This window comes from Emydura macquarii, unplaced genomic scaffold, assembly GCF_026122565.2.
Source record: "Emydura macquarii macquarii isolate MOO-44397 ecotype Brisbane River unplaced genomic scaffold, CSIRO-AGI_Emac_v2 contig_1363, whole genome shotgun sequence".
NCBI classification, from domain to species: domain Eukaryota; kingdom Metazoa; phylum Chordata; order Testudines; family Chelidae; genus Emydura; species Emydura macquarii.
Window position 1 is genome coordinate 12,952,096 of NW_027131500.1, and position 17,648 is coordinate 12,969,743.

General features: G+C 36.7%; 1 protein-coding gene across 2 annotated transcripts in view; it reads right to left on the minus strand.

The window, feature by feature from the left end:
• Positions 1 to 1,728: 1,728 nt before the first annotated feature.
• Positions 1,729 to 17,648, minus strand: part of TLL1 (tolloid like 1) — a 191,706-nt gene continuing 175,786 nt past the window's right edge. The window contains exons 20-23 of one of the 2 annotated variants that reach the window (XM_067551980.1): positions 17,211 to 17,424; positions 10,407 to 10,657; positions 6,720 to 6,877; positions 1,729 to 1,982 (exon numbers count right to left, since the gene is read on the minus strand). In XM_067551980.1, the coding sequence (XP_067408081.1) occupies positions 6,743 to 6,877; positions 10,407 to 10,657; positions 17,211 to 17,424 (600 nt within the window). In that variant the 3' untranslated portion in view covers positions 1,729 to 1,982; positions 6,720 to 6,742. Of the gene's footprint in view, positions 1,983 to 4,887; positions 6,878 to 10,406; positions 10,658 to 17,210; positions 17,425 to 17,648 lie in introns of those variants that run through there. The other variant, XM_067551979.1, reaches the window with a different exon arrangement.

The following is a 17,648-nucleotide window of genomic DNA, read 5'->3' on the forward strand; positions in this document are numbered from 1 at the left end:
TTTGATCTCTAACACGTTATTAATGGGCAGCATTTGATGCAGCACCTCATCTATTGTTGTTTAGTAACAGAACTTTGGCAATATCTGTACCACTGGGGATAAGAGTTCCAGTAACTGATGAACTGGAGCAGAAGGATGGACAAATGTGGGGGCAGTGAATGGATGGCTCTTTTCTTCAAGAATAAAATAAGGGCTGCAATTTCTCCACAAGTTTTTCTATGCTTTTATAGATAAATATACAAATATGTACTTAAGAATGTGGAAACTTTAAGGGATAAATTTTCAGTGACTGGGAGTCACCAACCTCCAATCATTAATAGGTATTGTGAAGCTATGTTACCACACACTGAGCTAACTATGTACTCATTAAATTTCCCCAATGTACAGGTCCTCTTTACATTCTCAAAATGGTCTTTTAGCTGTACAGATAGACCTATTTTTTGTGGGCTCATATTAGCAGTGAGTCATATTAATGACCATTTTATGTGCCTCGGCATCAATCTGACCAATCAAATGCATGATTTGGACATTCTTTTTAAGCCTCCACATTTGAAAGTTAGACCCATGACTACAAGTCCAAAGGAAATCTCAGGGTGAAATAGTGCTCTGATAGTACAGCAACACTCTATCAGCACCATGTTCCCCTTAAAGTCCCACCCTCTAAGCCAGAGTACAGCCATCTGTACTCTGAGGCAGCCTACTGACAGAATCTAAGACTGAAGAAAAAGGCCTGCCTCCACTACCCGTTCCTCTCACCAGCACACAGATCCACTCCTAGCAGAGTCCCCACACATCCACAGCACTGAAAATGAGGGTGATTTAAAGCAGCAACCCAGCACAGTTGTCACAAGCATTCAACATGTTAGGAAAATTTATAAATCAAGGTTAGCATGCTAACAATTTTTTTCTTTTGGTTGGGAAATGTTTCACTTTTTCAAGGTAGGCACATTACACTGCAACGTTCTTGGCCTGAAGTGACTTGATTGTTATTGAAAATCACGCTGCTTTTCAAGTTTAGCCTCTTACTTAATCCTGTGTTGCTGTGGTGACTTGCAACCACTTGCTGTATATGCACATACTGGATTTGTGCTGGGGGCAGGGGGGATTGGGGAGGTATTCTCAGTATTAAGATGGTTGAAATCTGGAAAGCTGCTCTGTGTTCTATTTAAAATACCCTATGCAAACAAGTTGGATCTTTACTAAAGGAAGTCAGAATTTTTCCTAAAGCGCTCAACATGGTCTTACGATTAAGGTAGAGACTCGGGAATTCTATTCATAGCTCTACTTCAAATGTACTATGTGGCCTTGAGCAAGTGACTAAGAGCCAAATTTATCCGAAAGTTTAATTTTGAGCGCCTCTGGTTTTGGACCTCCAAATTGAGACACCTAAGCAACCCTGATTTCCAGAGGTGCTGGGTATCCCATTGACTTCACCTCCCTATGCCTCTGTTTTCTCATTTGTGAAATGGGGCAAATAATACTTACCGACCTTATGGGGATCTTCTGAAGCTAAATTCATTAATTTATAAAGCACATGTAGCATCAAGAATGAAAGTGCTGTATGGATCTAATCCTGAACCACTGAGGTAAATGGAATTTTTCTCATTCTATTCATCAGGTGCAGGATTGAGCCCTGTAAATCCAAACTGTTCCAATTATCATTATTTAGTATACTAATAGGTTAATAAATGACACAAAGAAGAGTGAGGTATTTAATGCCCATTTTGCTTCAGTCTTCATTGACTAAAGGCTGAACACAATTAATATTAACAACAAAGGGTAAGGTACATAAGGCAGAATAGGGAAGGTTATAGGTTAAAGAATATTTAGATAGAGATAGATAGGTTAAAGAATATTTAGATATGTTAGATGTACTCATTTGCGCAGGGCCATGTTCATCCTACAGTAAGTAAGAACCAAGCTGAAGCAATCTTGGATCCATAAGAGATGATCTTTGAGAACTCATGGAGGATGACTGGGGACTGAAAAAGAGCAAACATAGTTTAAGCATCTTTAAAAGGGGGCACAAAAAGGACACGGGAATTATAGAGCAGTCAGCCTAACTTGAATACCTGGAAAGGTACTGGAACACAATTACACAATCAATTTGTAAGCATCTAGAAGTTAAGAAGATGATAAGTAATGGCCAATGTGGGTTTCTCAAGAACAAATCATGCCAAACTAACCTAATTTCCGTCTTTGATATGGTTACTGACTTTGATTATCTTAAGTACAACATATATAAGAACATTCATGCTATTTCAACTCTCTCTCTCTATCTATTTGCCCCGATCAGCTAAAACTGAGATTTCTAAGGGGAAAAGACTGAAGAATCACATTTTGGCATTAATTATGCTAGCAAGTAGAAGGTTACTCAGGATAAGCCTTTTTCTTTTCTTTTTCTTCTGCACGTGGGTTGAGTTGTCAAGAACTTAGGCCACCATATAATTCATTGACTTCCAAACAGATCATTTTTATGTTGTCTAAAGTTCAAATGTAGTCTCAGGGATGAAAGAATAGTGACTAACCTACACATCTAGCTAATTACATAAGCCTTCTTTAGCATAGATAGAATATAGTACAAAGCATGTTAATGCATATGAAAGATTAATTGGAGGATTAGCACATCTATTACACAAGAGTGTTCATTTTAAACAGTACATGCCTTCAATCAGCCCCTGTGAAATAAAATACTTCTAATGTAATTCAGTCAAATTCCATTCTTCATTGCATCTGTGCAGCCCCACTGGCTTTGATAAAATCCAATGACATTGCCAGGGTAAACAGAGGGCAGAACTTACCCCATTGAGAGCTCTTTCTTTCTATAAACTGACTATGTATCTCTTCATTCTAGTGCAATTATATTTTTAATCTATTTGGGTTTTTTTGCTCTTGTCACTGCTACCATTTTTATGCTCAGTTTGAACTCTTCGTGTTTATATCTAATTAATTTTACAAACATTTAAATGAAAAACAGAGCTTGACTCTTTAGTTTAGCCAATTACTAACTTATGCAATCACATGTCTCCATTAACTTACTCTCCCACCCTTATTCATAAGGGCTTGATCCAATGCTTACTGAAGTCAATAGGACAGTTACCATTGAGTGCAGTGGACATTTGCTAAGTATTGTCTATATCTTAGATTGTGAGTTCTCCAGGGCAGGGGCTATGCTCCTTGTTTGTACAGTGCCTAGTACAGTGGCATCCTACCCCCAATTTGGGATCCATAAATTCTACCACAACAAAAAAATAAACAACAACAAGAACAGAAGTGCCGGTTGGCCACTCCCAAACTGTCCACACTCAAATTATGAGAACGTGTGGCTCAGGGACTACTGGACTAATATATAATGTTTCATCTTGAGCTGAGCAGAAATCATTTAGTTCAAAGATTAACACTGCATTTATTTTATGAGGTCATCAGCAATCTCCTCCATTTTATAAAGGTAAGGTATGGCCCTTGCTCTCTGGGCAAATTGCCAGTGTAGCTCTCCAGTTTGACAAAGTTTGCACTCTGTCATTATAATTATTTCTTATAAAAATGTAAACTTTTTAAAATACAAAACCAAAGTTATAGTAATGTTAAAGATCTGACAGAATAACTGCCTTACCTCAGACTTATCTCAGTTTTGTTAGTTTCTGTGACATCTTTAGGACTGATGTAACAAAATATGTTGAATTCAATTGCCACTGTTTTTGTAATAAATAATAATAATATATATATAAAATAAGAGGTGAAAATCTCCAAGAGATATACTCCCTTCTGCTTATTTGGACATGGTGTTAACTGGACCAATTACAGTTTTTCTACAGGCAATGGTAGGACAGCATCTAGGCACAAAGCCTAAGTGTTCGAGCTCCATGTATGAAGGGTGAGGAGGGGATAGGGAAGTGAAGTGTACTCCCCTAACTCAATATCAGGAAGGATGGGAGTTGGAATAACAATGTCAGACCCTCTATGCCAAATATGCACAGTGGTGGGGCTATGAGATATGTGGAAACATAGATCCTGTGGCTGCTCTGGGACTGTGCCTCAGCCCTTGCATATTGAAGCTTTCCGAATGTACCTATCTCAGTTTGCTCACTTACCTCCTCAACTTGCCCAGTCTATGCTTTCTTCCACAGACTGGAGGTGACTGACCACCCCAACTGCCCACTTATGCATAGAAAGTGGAGATTCATGCGTGAAGGACCCTCCATACATAAATCTGGAGGATGATCCTACCAAATCATCATCATCATCTTGGCCCAAATCCTGTGGTCAGAAGAAACTTCACTGAGTGGGAAAATGTGTACTATGTTAGTGGAGGAGAAACAATTGAAATTCTCCTGTGTGGTTAGGGCAAATGTTGTTCAAGTTGCACTAGGCAGAAGTTAGTAAGAAAATACTAAGATGAGACCAGAGGGCAAAAGTTAGAGGAGGAAAAAAGATGACATAGAATGATGTGGTGTGAAAAAAGCCCAGAAACCCTATTCTTTACCCCCTCCTCAAACCCTTTCTCTACCTCTTTAAATAAGTTATTTTAATAAAATGTTTTCTTGAATAATTCCAGAATAGAACAAACTATAACAGTATATTGTGCATCAAAGTTAAAGCACAGTTTTCTGCTACATTAAGTTTTATGAAGGGAGTTTGTAGGAAAAGGTTTTGGAGCAACTCTGCTCCACTCAGCCGGTTTATGCTGTTCACTTTTTCTTGTGAATGCACCCTGAAAAACAATCCATAGAAAAGTAAAGCAATGAAATATTAGAGAAGTACAATTATATCCAAAGGAGGAATAAAAATGATTCATTCTTTGGACTTCACTTGTGAGAGATTTCTGGAAGAGAAAAGGGAGGTAGAGCAACATAAATCCGTGGTTAAAACAGCCAAGGACGCCTACACATCTGTTTAGTTTTTATTTTTATAAAAAAAAAAAAAACCAAAAAAACCAAAAACACCAGATTTATTAGTGCCAGTGAATGTTCATGGTAAGGTAACAGAAACTAAGCTAATCTGGGTAGCAACCTACATCAAAGGATATCAAAATAATATTTCTTGTAAGTGAAACATAACATTTCATTTTAACTCTGTTCTTGCTGACTAGAAATCCCTCCTACCTGTCTATGAAACCTTTAAAGAAAAGTTGCTACAGTCAAACAGGGTTCTGGTAGAACTTGGCACAATTTAACTGTTCATCCATACAAAACCTCTCACCTTCCTGCAGCACTCAGTCATACATACTTACATAATGCATATACATCATGACTAAAGCCATGTACAGCCTAAAGCACATAGAATAGTTCGTTCTAAAAGTAACATATTTCTACATCAAAAGCAGGTCACTGTATTTACAGCAGATGAGTTTTTGCTTGAAGAACTTTTTGTTGACATACATTAAATGTTCAAGTTGTCAAATTATTTATCAAATTGAATGTATCTACAGGAAGATCTGTTTGATCATGTGAAGAATTCTAAGGCAATAGTAGTAGTTGTTCCACAGGACTAGTGCTGCCATTGCAGTGATCTCGTCATACGCGTAATAAGTCTTTATTCTTCAGATGCAGCCAGGCATAGTGAGACATTCATGATCTGCAGGTTGTTGGCTCAGAGGTCTAAAACGTCTTCATTTTGTGTTTAATGTTCATGGAATAGCACCATAGAAATTCTCCTTCAACAACAAATCCTGTTTGTTTTTTGCCATTACAGAAATTCTTATGTCCAGAAAACAAATTATACTGTTATTTCAATGGGTTGGGAAACTTTTTTTTTGGATACTATTTTCAGCTTTGTTTTTGATTAGTTAAAATGCATAATTAGCTCATTCACAAAATGTTCCAAAGAAATACAGGTTAGCAGCAGTTATGATTTTACTACTGAAAATTAAATCAGTAATTGGAATTTCAGATGATTCTATTCATGATTATTTCTGTTTCCCAGTGGACAAAGATTTTGATTTACAACAGGTCTGTAAAACATTAACTCAGTCTTTTATAGGGCTCAGTGCAAAAGAAGAGCACATCATCAGATATAGCTTACTTAACCGATAGACTGGACATTTTCAGTTGCTTACTATCCAAATTCTGAGTGTACTAATAATGGCGATGAATAAAAAGTTTCAGACTTTTCAATATGCTGGTAAAATGAAATCAATTACTTTTCAGGAGATGTGATTTTCCAGTTTCAAAATATTAATAAACTAATAGGACAGATGAATCCCTAAAAAAGTACAGAACAACCTCAGAAGACTTTCCCATTCCATATCTCCTTATATGATCTTTTCATGCATTGTATCCTAGGTACAAAGCCAAAGCAATTTCAATACGATATAAGGACAGCTTTCTGAGTGTGTGACTTGAAAAAGCATTTTTTCTCCTGGACCAGCCAATTTTCAGAAAGAAGAACAGTCTGCAAGGTCACTTCCACTGAATGTAACTGATTGAATCTGCAAGCATCTGTGGCAAACATCAGGCTGGAAACAAAAGCTTTTATAGTTTCCCTGGAAGCATGCAATGCCCTTTCACCAGCTTTGCAGAGACAGTCAAGTATGGAGCCTAAATGACGTCATTATGTCCATTCCATTGGGGTAGGTAAAAGTTTCTTTGTGAACTGAAATGTTTCTGGTCATATAGGTTTTGCTTCCAACTCAACCCATTATATAAAACATTTGTGCTAATAACGTCAGTAAAAAAATACAGCTTCCTTCCTCTCCTTCGCACGCTCTCTTTCTTACTTACTTTCTGACATAGAGGCTGTTGCGTTATTTTTTGGTGTGAACGCTATCTTGATATTTTATACTTTTGTATCGTATATGAAATCCTTTCTTGTTGATTGTATCATCAGTATGAAAATGGAGTAAAACAGCATCCCCAGCTGAATACATTTCTTCTGGTGGCTAAAATAAATAAGTACATAAATAAAGGTGGTTTTTTTTTTAACCTTTGAGTTTATTAGTTCTCTTTCAGTTAAGATTTTTCTTACAGATTTTTTTCATTCTTCTATAAGCAGTATTATTTAATACCACTGAGTCTAATACCGCCACCCACATGGGATAGAATACTTTGCGCTAGGTCTTATAGTCTAACATTGTAAAACAATCGGGTAAAAAATTTCAAAGACTCACACAGCATTTTTCCAGAACATTATAGTGAAAAATGTAATATGAACATACAAATTGTCATACTGGAGGAGATCCATGGTCTATCTTGTTCAGTAGCCTGTCTCTGACAGTGGTCAGAACCAGATGCTTTAGAGAAAGGTGGAAGAAATCCCACAGTAGGCAGGTGTCAGATAATCTCAACTCCAAGGAAGCTTCATCCTAAACCCCAATTGGATAACCCCAAAGCATGAGGTTTTAACCTTTTTTATCATTAATTATTATAACTGGATATTCTTGTTAGCCGGCCAGTCCCTCTTTGAATCTTAACTTCCTGACATAAATGACATCATGTGGCAATGACTTCCACAGCTTAGTTATGTGTTGTGTAAAAAAGTATTTCCTTGATCAGTTTCGAATTTGCCACCTTTCCATTTTATTGAATGTGCCCTTGATTTAGTATTACGAGGCAGAGAGAACTGAAGCTCACAATCTATCTTGTCTATGCCACTGATTATTTTATGTACTTTTATCATGTCTCCTTTTATTCATCTCCTTTCTAAAGGTAAACAATCCCAATCTTCTCCTTTACTTTCCATGTGAAAGTTTTTCCATACCCCAAATCATTCTTGTCACCCTTTCCTGGACTCCCTCTATTTCTGCTGTATCTCCTATGGGATGACCTGTACTGCATACAGTATTCCAGATGCAGGATAACCATTGATTTATATAATGGTGGTATGTAATTTTCCATATTATTCTCTACCCCATTCTTATGGCAGCATAAAATTTTAGTTGCTTTTCTCACTGCAGTTGCACAGTGATCAGTGGCTTTCATTGAGCTGTCCACAATGATGTCCAGTTACTTTTTGCTAAGTTGATATTGTAATATAGAATGCTCAAAGGGTATTAGTAGTTCATCTTTTACCCTCCAGTGTTATTACTTTATATTTATCAGTATTCAATTTTATCTGCAATCATGTTTCCCATTCACTTAACTTGATTGGGTCTCTCTGAAGTCTCCTATGGATAGACTAACCTACATAATAGGATTATACCAATGCAATGCTCCAAAACACAGTGAGCTAAATTCTGCTTTTCACTGCACTGGTATAAATCCAGAGTAATTTCTCTTAAAAAAAGTGGGGATAATCTGGAATTATGGTGCCATAATGGAAAGCAGAATATGGTCCAATTTGGATGACCTGATAAAATTTCCTTCTAATATAGTAAAGTCTAGAAAAGCCAGATGGCAACTAAATTTTGTAATGTAGACATGACAAACTAGTACAGCTGCCCTCAAGAAAACTAGTCATAGGTAAATTTTAAAAGTTTAACATATTCATTGCAGTTAAGATGCTTGTTTGGAGTGGATCCAAACTTTTAGATTTCTACTCTTTCCATCTCCACAATGGCTCCTACTTATCATTATTAGCTTCTCTCCCACTCATGACCACCCCTTTTTTTGATGATCCCATTGCTTGGCACAGCAGTTCTGGCTTATACTGAATTCACATTTTGCCCTGCACAGAGTGCATACAGTGTTCTTGACTGTGCAAGATTTGTATTTATTGATAGTGATGCTAGCAACGAGATCAGCAACATATGTATAACTGTAACTGCAGACAATAGGGACAGAGTGAGCAGAAGGATGGGACCTACAAGAGGGTCATAGATTAGGACGGATTCTGTCATCTATAGGAGCATTGCGAGTGAGCTATGGGTGTATTGGTAGTCAGAGAGAAGAAATACAGTCCTCCGAAACCTGCATAAAAGGTTTGAAGCTAGGCCAATAAGTCTAGGCTATTTTTTTTTCTTAAAGTCAGTTTAATAGAAGCTAAATGTAAAATCCGGAGAGTGCTATTTTAAAAATATTGAAAGGTTTTCGATTATCATAGCTTGTGCTGTTCCCTGTACTGACAGGTCAGTTATACAAATGATGGCTAATAATCTACAAAATGCCTCCACTTGATCAGATGTGGAGTTTTTATGCTACAGCATGATGCATAACTCATCAGATGGATCAGACAATATCATCTTTATAGTGGGTGATAGCAAGGAAGGATGAGTGAATTGCTTTAGAGAAAGCCAAAATAGTCAGAGCATTCACCCACGTCATAAAACTAGGAATTGTGTCATCCGGAGGGTATGTCACCCAGGGGGTGGAATGGGGCTCAGTTCTGTCACCTTTACTTATATTTTGGGTCTGCAGGCAAAGGTACTGAGGTGCTACTCAGTGTTGAATGTCAGAATTGGGTCCATAGTGGTATTTTTGTTGTTCTGAGGGCTAGTTAAGGTTCTATCATTCCCTCCTTTCCTTTCTCTCAAGCCTAATATACTTTAAAAGGGGTTGATGTGGCTCTGTTCAGAGCAAGTCAGCCTGAAGTGAGCCATCTAAATCCTCATATTTCTTAGGGATAGACTGTTCTTGGTCCCAACATGACCATGCAGGGGAATAAATGCTCCTTGCCACCTCATGTAGGACCTTGTAAAATCTTGAGTCTACGCTCAGTGAGAGAGACAGACAGCAAGAAGCAAGAGCTGTACATCAGATACTCACCTTCCTCCCCTGCCAGCAAGTGGATGGAGCCCTGACTTCTCTTTCCTCAACACACTGGGCCACCTGAGGTAGGCCAATGCAAAGGAAGAAGTAAAAGACACCCTTTTCAGGGTGGCAGTAAGCTATCTTTCCCCTAGAGTCACAATTCCTTTTCAGAGATTCTCCTTGGATGGCACAGTGGCACAGCTATGCAGAGCCTCTTACTTGGGCTAAAATTATTCTCTCACTCTAGGCCAATATTTTCCCTCACTTTATACAATGAAAATAGACTAGTCAGTTACATATTTTTTAAAGAACTAATGTAAACAAGATATTCCACTGCAGGCACTTCCCTCCTTGTGGAGCGAACAAGAGAACAAACTATGTGACAGATGTTAGTCACATCATTTAATGCACTGCTAGAAAGGGCCCAGATACTAAAGTGATGAGGGTGGTAAAAAAAAAAAATTAAAACCTATATAGAACAGAACAAACACTTTTACTTTCTGCTTCATAAGCACTAGCATAATAATGCAATACTCTAGCTACAAAGACCACAGAATACTTATTGGCTGAAAATATTTCAATGAAATATTTTTTTAAAATCATAAAAAAAAGGTGTATTGTTCCTAGGTTTTGGTGAAAGATTTTATTTATTTTTGACAAAACTTACAGTTTGGAGAAAACTACCTGATAGTGACCCTGTAAGGATTTTTTGTTTGTTTGGGTTTGTTTTTGTTTTTAAGCTTTTTTGTGTATAAAGATAAGTTTCAGTTACTGGTTACTTACCCCTGATCCACAAAATCGACCAAGCCTTACACCTGCTGTATCATGGCCATCAAAGAGTTCAACATAGTCATAACCACACTCTGCCTCTTCTTCCACCTCAAACGTCTGAAATGTTAATTCTACTCGGTAGCCACGTTCTGACACTAACAACCACTCACAATCCTCCTGAACCGGATAGTTGTTATCACCAAACTGAGCATGAGAGTACAGATCTCTGGGCTTTGTCTCAGCTTTCAGTCGACCACCACACTCTGCATGAAGAAAACAAATGAGGAATAAGGAAAAACTTTCTTCAGCACAGCTGATCATTCTCTTTTCCTGTAAGGCTAGCCTTGCTCATGATGAGTAGTCCCTTATTTCATAAAATAGATCTATAGAAATCAATGGGACTACTTGCAAAGTGAAGTGCTACTACTTGCAGGGTGAATAAGGGTGTTTTTTAAAAAATAAGATGGACCCAGATTCTGTTTACTGTCCCTGAGTATTAACTTACAACTTCAATGGAACTACTTGCCTAGTAAGGCACTAAGAGTGAGCAAGAAAACCCTTGTGACCTGCCAAGGCCCAAATGTGGAACTGAATGTGCAGAGAAGAACTAAAATGAGAGCACCCCAAAAAATGTAATTGTAATAAAATGCTGCAGAATTCATTCCTTTCCTCTTTTTATGGTCTTAGATACATGATTTCACGTGACAAGTCATTTTCAACAACAAAGAGAATTTAGCTGAACTGTGATATACTTCAAAATATACATTTTAAATGCATATAAGGGCAGTCAAATCAAGCTTTATAGTGGGGCATTACATACTGTATGTCACTATTTTCATAATATATCTCTGTTTATATGGGTTAATTATATGGGCTAAATTTCTAATTATATGAGTTAAGATGCATGTTGCTTTACAGATTCACTTAGATGTATCTCGTCAAAAAAGTTCTTCTTCTTATACTTTGTAAAAAACTATTTTAAATAATGTTAACATTCTTTATCTTGAAGTAAAGTGTAAGACTCAAACTGGGCTACAACCAGTTTGCTTGACAGAAGCAACTATTACTGTACATTCAAAATCAAAATGTAGCTGTTTGCTTCTTCTGTTCTAACTATGTTAACTAGTTTTAATGAATACATATTTGTACTTTGTTATACATTTCCATTGCATGTAGCATTCTATAGAACATCAGTGAACGGCACTATTTAAAATCAGCTAAGAACACCTGTAAAACTATATCTTGGAAAAAAAAACCTTTGCGTTATTTATTAGATTTCTAGGGGATTTTCAGCTGGGTTCTTTTCATTTTAACACCTAAAGAGATTTCAGTAAAAACAGATCATTTATTTCTGATGGTTCATCTGCTTCTTGTTTCTCAACAGCCCACAATCCTCTGTTTATGACAAAATCAGTTTATGTTAGGATGCTGAGCAGCAGCATTATATTTTATGTAGAGCTAAAGAAATCCCAGAATCCAAATACATCTGAGCTTTAGAGGAGAGACGAACTGGACATGAACTCTGTGTCTCAGGCCTAACTCTAATAGCCACCAATTGTGATGTGTTATGCTAAGGATTCTGAATTCAGATAGGAATTAATAATAGGAACACATGGATGCTTAAAAACTGTACTTTTATAGTCTTCATGAAAATATGTCTATTAAAAAGAATCAAGGGAACCAAACCAGGAATTATATAATTTGTAAGTTCAATGATTCTATTAAACTTGATTTATAGTTCAACATAGGATTTTAAATTCTTCTTGACAAGCACATACTATTTTCTGACAAAAACAAAAATCTACACATAGCCAATTCACAGGACACCTTCATGAGGTTTCATACATGTGTACTTTTGTGCATTTTTTCCAGTTCACAACAGTGCATCATTAAAGATTCAGATAAGACTCCTCACCTGGGTTCAGTTTACTGTTTAGTCTAATTTACTGGCTACTTCATTTTTTTGTGAATTCAGTTACATTTCTGCTTTTGACTAGAATAAGAGGGTTTAGCTATTTAAGACACAGAACAGCTGTAAAAAAGAATACTTTTAATCAACTGTACTTTCCCCATATATGCTATTGTTTCTATAAGGTTAAAAGAAAGCTCCTTCCATATTACCAGTAGCAAAATTTTAAAACAAAAGAGTTTACCACATTTTTAAAAGGAGAACCAATTTAAGAAATACAGGTTCTTAAGTGCCTTAAAGCCTAAGTTCCATTTTCAAAAGTGACTGAAATGCTTAGGAGCCCAACTCTCATTGGAAATCAATGAGATTTAGGGTCTGAAGTGCACTCCTTTTATAAATGTGGTAAATTCTTTTGATTTAAAATTTTGCTGACCCTACCCTGGTCAGCCTTTGAGATGAGGAGGCCTTTTTTTGGGTCACCAAGGGAAAGAAAACACTTGGCTCCTTTAAAGATAACATCATTTCTTGTTTTCTCCTGTCCCATAGGCTCTCAGTCTCTTTGTGGATAAGAAGGGGGCTTCTTGACTGGCTGGATTCAAGGGTGCAGCATAAGTCTATTGGCTGCCATGCAGACAAGGGCAGGTCTTATAAAGCCTTCTCTCTGCTCAGGGCATAATTCTGCAACCTGATCAAATTCTCCATCCCCAACCCTTGGAATTAGAGTAGGACCAGGTTTTTGAGACTCACTGGGCATCAGCCTAGTCCCCTTTTTTTACCAAATTGGCCTGTACAGTGTGGGGTTTATTGCCTTCCTCTCAGCAGCCCAGAAACTAGTCGATAGGTTGGGTTACAAAATTCATGTTGTTGTGACTCAGCACGTGTTCATTGGGAGGTCCAGTTTCCTAATAAATTGGAATTGAAAATGGACTAGAAGAAGGCTTGTCCTAAAAAAAAAAAAAATGGAGAATGGAACTGGGGCCCCTAATGTCTGGTATAGTGAGGGGACAACTCCACTTATAGAAGGGAAGATGATGGGGTCCCAACAATGGCAGTGGCTCACAGTGTGTAGGGCTGCTGGCAGCTCTCCCCAAGGTGGGATAGATTATGGAAGGAAGGATGACCTGCACCAAAAGAGTTACTGCTGGATAGTTCTCAGCTTCAGCCTAGTTAAACACATTCCTTGTATCTTGTCTTTATTCCTGTGGTGTTGAGGACAATGGGACTGTTCAGTCACTTAGGCGCTTTTCAATACTTTACCCTATGACTCATATATATTATGTCAAATCTGCGGTAGAGAAACTGGTTTTAAAACTGGTTTAAAATGTGTTTAATGCTGGCTAATGCAGCTTAAACAGTTTGTTCCGCAGTGTGGAATTATCACAACCACTTAAAAACAATGTTTAATTTCCTGCTAGATGCGTGCTTTTTAAACATGCTTCAAAATAGGTTATACCCCTTTATTAATTTTACATTATGAGTATGTTAATTTTAGGTTACATACTGATTTTTGAATTTGTGCCAAAGACATGGATTTATAGTCTCAGTAAATTCATATTTTAAATCCATTGGAATTGTTTTTAAAAATTGGACATATTCAGCTCCCAAAATACTCATCACTTCCAAAATCTGACAAATGCAAACAAAACAAAAAATGCAAACAAAAATAAAAAAATGTGATTGGAAACTTGGCATCCCTTCACAGGATCGGGAGAATCATAAATTGAATACAAGTCAGCAATGTGATGCAGTTACAAAAAGACTAATATCATTCTGAGGTATGTTAACAGGAGTGTCGTCTATAAGCCATGGGAGGTAGTTTTCCTGTTCTACTTCACATCGGTGGGGCCTCACCCAGAGTACTGTGTTCAATTCTGAGTGCCACACTTCAGGAAGGAGTCAATAAAATGATGAGAGTGACAAAAATGAGAAAATGTTAAGAAAACCTGACCTATGAGAAAAGGTTAAAACAATTGGGCTTATTTAGTGTTGAGCAATGAAAACTGAGAGGGGACTGATAACAATCTTCAAATATGTTAAGGGCTGCTATAAAGAGGATGGTGACCAGCTGTTCTCTATTTCTACTGAAGGTAGCACAATAAGTAGTGGGCTCATCTGTTAGTTATTGGGACAAACTTTTTAACTAAAAGGGTAGTTGGGCTCTGGAATAGGCTTCCAAGAGAGGCTGTGGAATCCCCATCAGTGGAGGTTTTTAAAGACAGTTGGACAAACACCATTCAGGGATGGTCTAGGTTTACCTGGTCCTGCCTCAGCAAGGGTTTGGACTAGATGACCTCTCGAGGTCCCTTCCAGGCCTACATTTCTATGATTCTGTGATTGATCATAAAATCTGGAAGGGAATACAAAGTTTAGTGGCATGAGTTTTGAACTCAGTGTCAGACTGCTCCTTCTGGGGTTACTATACCACTCCTGGCCTTGTGCCTGTGTGTGTAAAGTCAGTAGATTGTGTCCAGTACAAGAAGGGAGGGGGATGGCTCCTTACACAGTCACACAGGGTTAGGCACTTTTTACTACCACTCCATGATACCACTTGAGCACCCAGGCAACCTATCCTTTTTTAATTAAATATTATGTATTATTATTTTATGGAAGCAATAAAATGAAGGAAAAATAATAAATACTTTGAAAACTCCGTGATTATATATTCATTAATGCAATGCCGATAAGGATACTTATTCAGACAAAACTCCCACTAAAATTAATGGTTGCAGGATAAGGTCCTTATTCTGTAGCGTCTTTCATACAAATTGTATCCTTAAACACTTCATAGCCATGCTATCAGTTAACTGAATGGACATTTTGTGCAACATTTTCCTTCAAAAATTAACTTTGAATCATATGAGAGCAAAAGCACCTTTTTCTATTCTGCATTCTTAAAAAGAATCAAGTAGATTTTGTTTTTCAACATTCCGAAGGAAAACACTGTACATCTGTTGAGATATCAGACAAAGTTTCCACAGCACGTGCAAGTTATAAATACCTTCAAATAGACATTTATAAGGGAAATACCAGCAAGCAATTAACTGTAGCAATGTAACTTGTAACACTTAGAAATACTGGGGGCATAGATTTTAATTTCCTTCATGTAATGACTACTGCAATAGTGTAAATGGAAAGAAACTATATATAAATCAGTAGTGTTACAACACCCATCTTTACTAATAATTTTGGTCTTTAATTATTTACTGTATATTATAGTAAGGACCATTCAAACCTTTTATATATAATTTTGTGAAAATCATAAAGGTCATTGTGGCAGAGAAGACAGAAAGTGTAATACAGGTGATTCTAGTAGGATTTGGGAAGGATGAAGTAAGGCATATGATGATTTTTTTTCAGTCCCTCTTAAGAGTTAAAAATGTACTTGTGTGATGTGTGGTTGTAAATGTGTACTTGCAGCAGATGCAAAGGGAGATAAGGAAGGGCCTGGTCCAGCAAACACATACTGGCTATACTACTAAGTGTTTACAAACCAGGCCCTTTAACAAGAAAGAAAAGTAGACTGAATATCAGGAGAAACAAGGCTTTCAATTTCCAGCATCTGAACACATAGGGCAAGAAAGAGCCCCGGTTCTGAAGGCCTGGTGGCCCTGCCAAAAAGGGAAATGAATCATAAAATATCAAAGATTATTTCTTTATAAAAATGCAAGGGGAAAAATCTAATTTGAATTTTAATATTAATTTATAATGACATGATAGTTGCACACACACTTTTACGTTATATGGGATGTTCTAAATAATGTTAAATTGCACGGATTAAATATAGACTACTCATCCTTATACTGTACGCAAGATTAGGGATTTTTGTGTGTCAGTAAAGCCTCAATATGCTAGAAGTCATATTTATATAACCTGCTTTAGTATGCAGTTTACAAAAAAATCCCTGAGTAAGAACTGACTGTGGTAAGTGAAGAAATATTATTTCTACTGTAGAAATTGGGGAAATATTATTTTGTTCTACTATCTAATATTTTTGAATGGCACCTCTTCCCTTCACAAATAACGTCTCGGAGGTTAAAATCTTTGGAGTCACCACCAGGGGTCATTGTAAGCCAAGCAACTTCAGAAAATTAATGTCTGTAACATGGAAAATGTCCTAAGCAACCGATTAATGGAATTTCAAAAACATATTTTGAATTATAATAATTTCTATCAAGTAACTAAAGTTACTGCCAAGTCTGAAGGAGACTAAACGTCTTAAAATCTTGTTGATTTTTAGCAAGGCTGTCAATCTTGTTTTGTTTATTTTTACCTTTGCTTGCCATTTCTTCTTTAACTGTAGAAGAAAGAGTGTTACCTATTTACACAAAAATCCAATGTTTTATTTAAAATTGGAGAAGACAAAAATCAGAGACTATTTTTGTACATAGCACACTATATTAAAATAGCTACACTGAATAAGAAATTAAAAGCTGTTAAATCTTTTATGAGTACAGTCAGTTATCGCATCAATTTTAAGAATACAAATTTCTTGAAAACCTGTTTCCCAAATCTGGTGAATTTCAAAAGTAATCATGTCTTTCCTTAGGAAAGAATTCATGATGGTCTTCCTTTTGGCTTTTACTACATCTTTTTCCAAAGTAACTGATTATTTTCTATTGACTGTCCAGCAACAACATTAAGATTAAAAAAGAAAAAGACTTCCAAAACAAAACAAAAAAAGTAATAAGAAGGCAAAAAAGAATTAATTGTAGAACAATTCTCTGACAATATTTCCTTTCATCTCTTAGTTTAGATTTCATCTACCACCTTCAAGGATTTGTTCAGATTTATTCGTAGCACTGATTTATCTACTAAACAATTCTGCTCAGAGAGCGAGAAAATCCTGAATATCTCCATCTGCAACATACAGGGGAAACTATCAGTAAATCACATGCTGATTTCCTGACCTGTAGAGTGTGTAGCTTGGAAGCCTTTTCTTTGTACTGATGCATCAGAAACAAACCGGAGGAACATTTTATTTCCAGTAGCAACAAGAGGATCTGGTATCTTATTGCCACATAAACGTCCTAGAATTGGTGACTTTTCTGTTTCTCCATCAAACACTTCCAAGTGGTCATAAGCACATTCCTGATGCTGTTCAATCTCAAACTCATTAAAGGTCTGAAAAGAAAGCAAAATAGCGTGTTAAGAAATAATCCAATATACATTATTTCTTATACATACTAAACATGTACTTTTTGTAGGTTTCCAGCATGTAGTCTGCACGGAATTGAGACAGCACATGTAATTTTGTTGTTGTTATAAGCGTGGATCTTTAAATGATATGCTCACTCTAAGGAAGTAGAATAATAATAAAGACAGTGAATTTTACAGTTGGCAGCGCA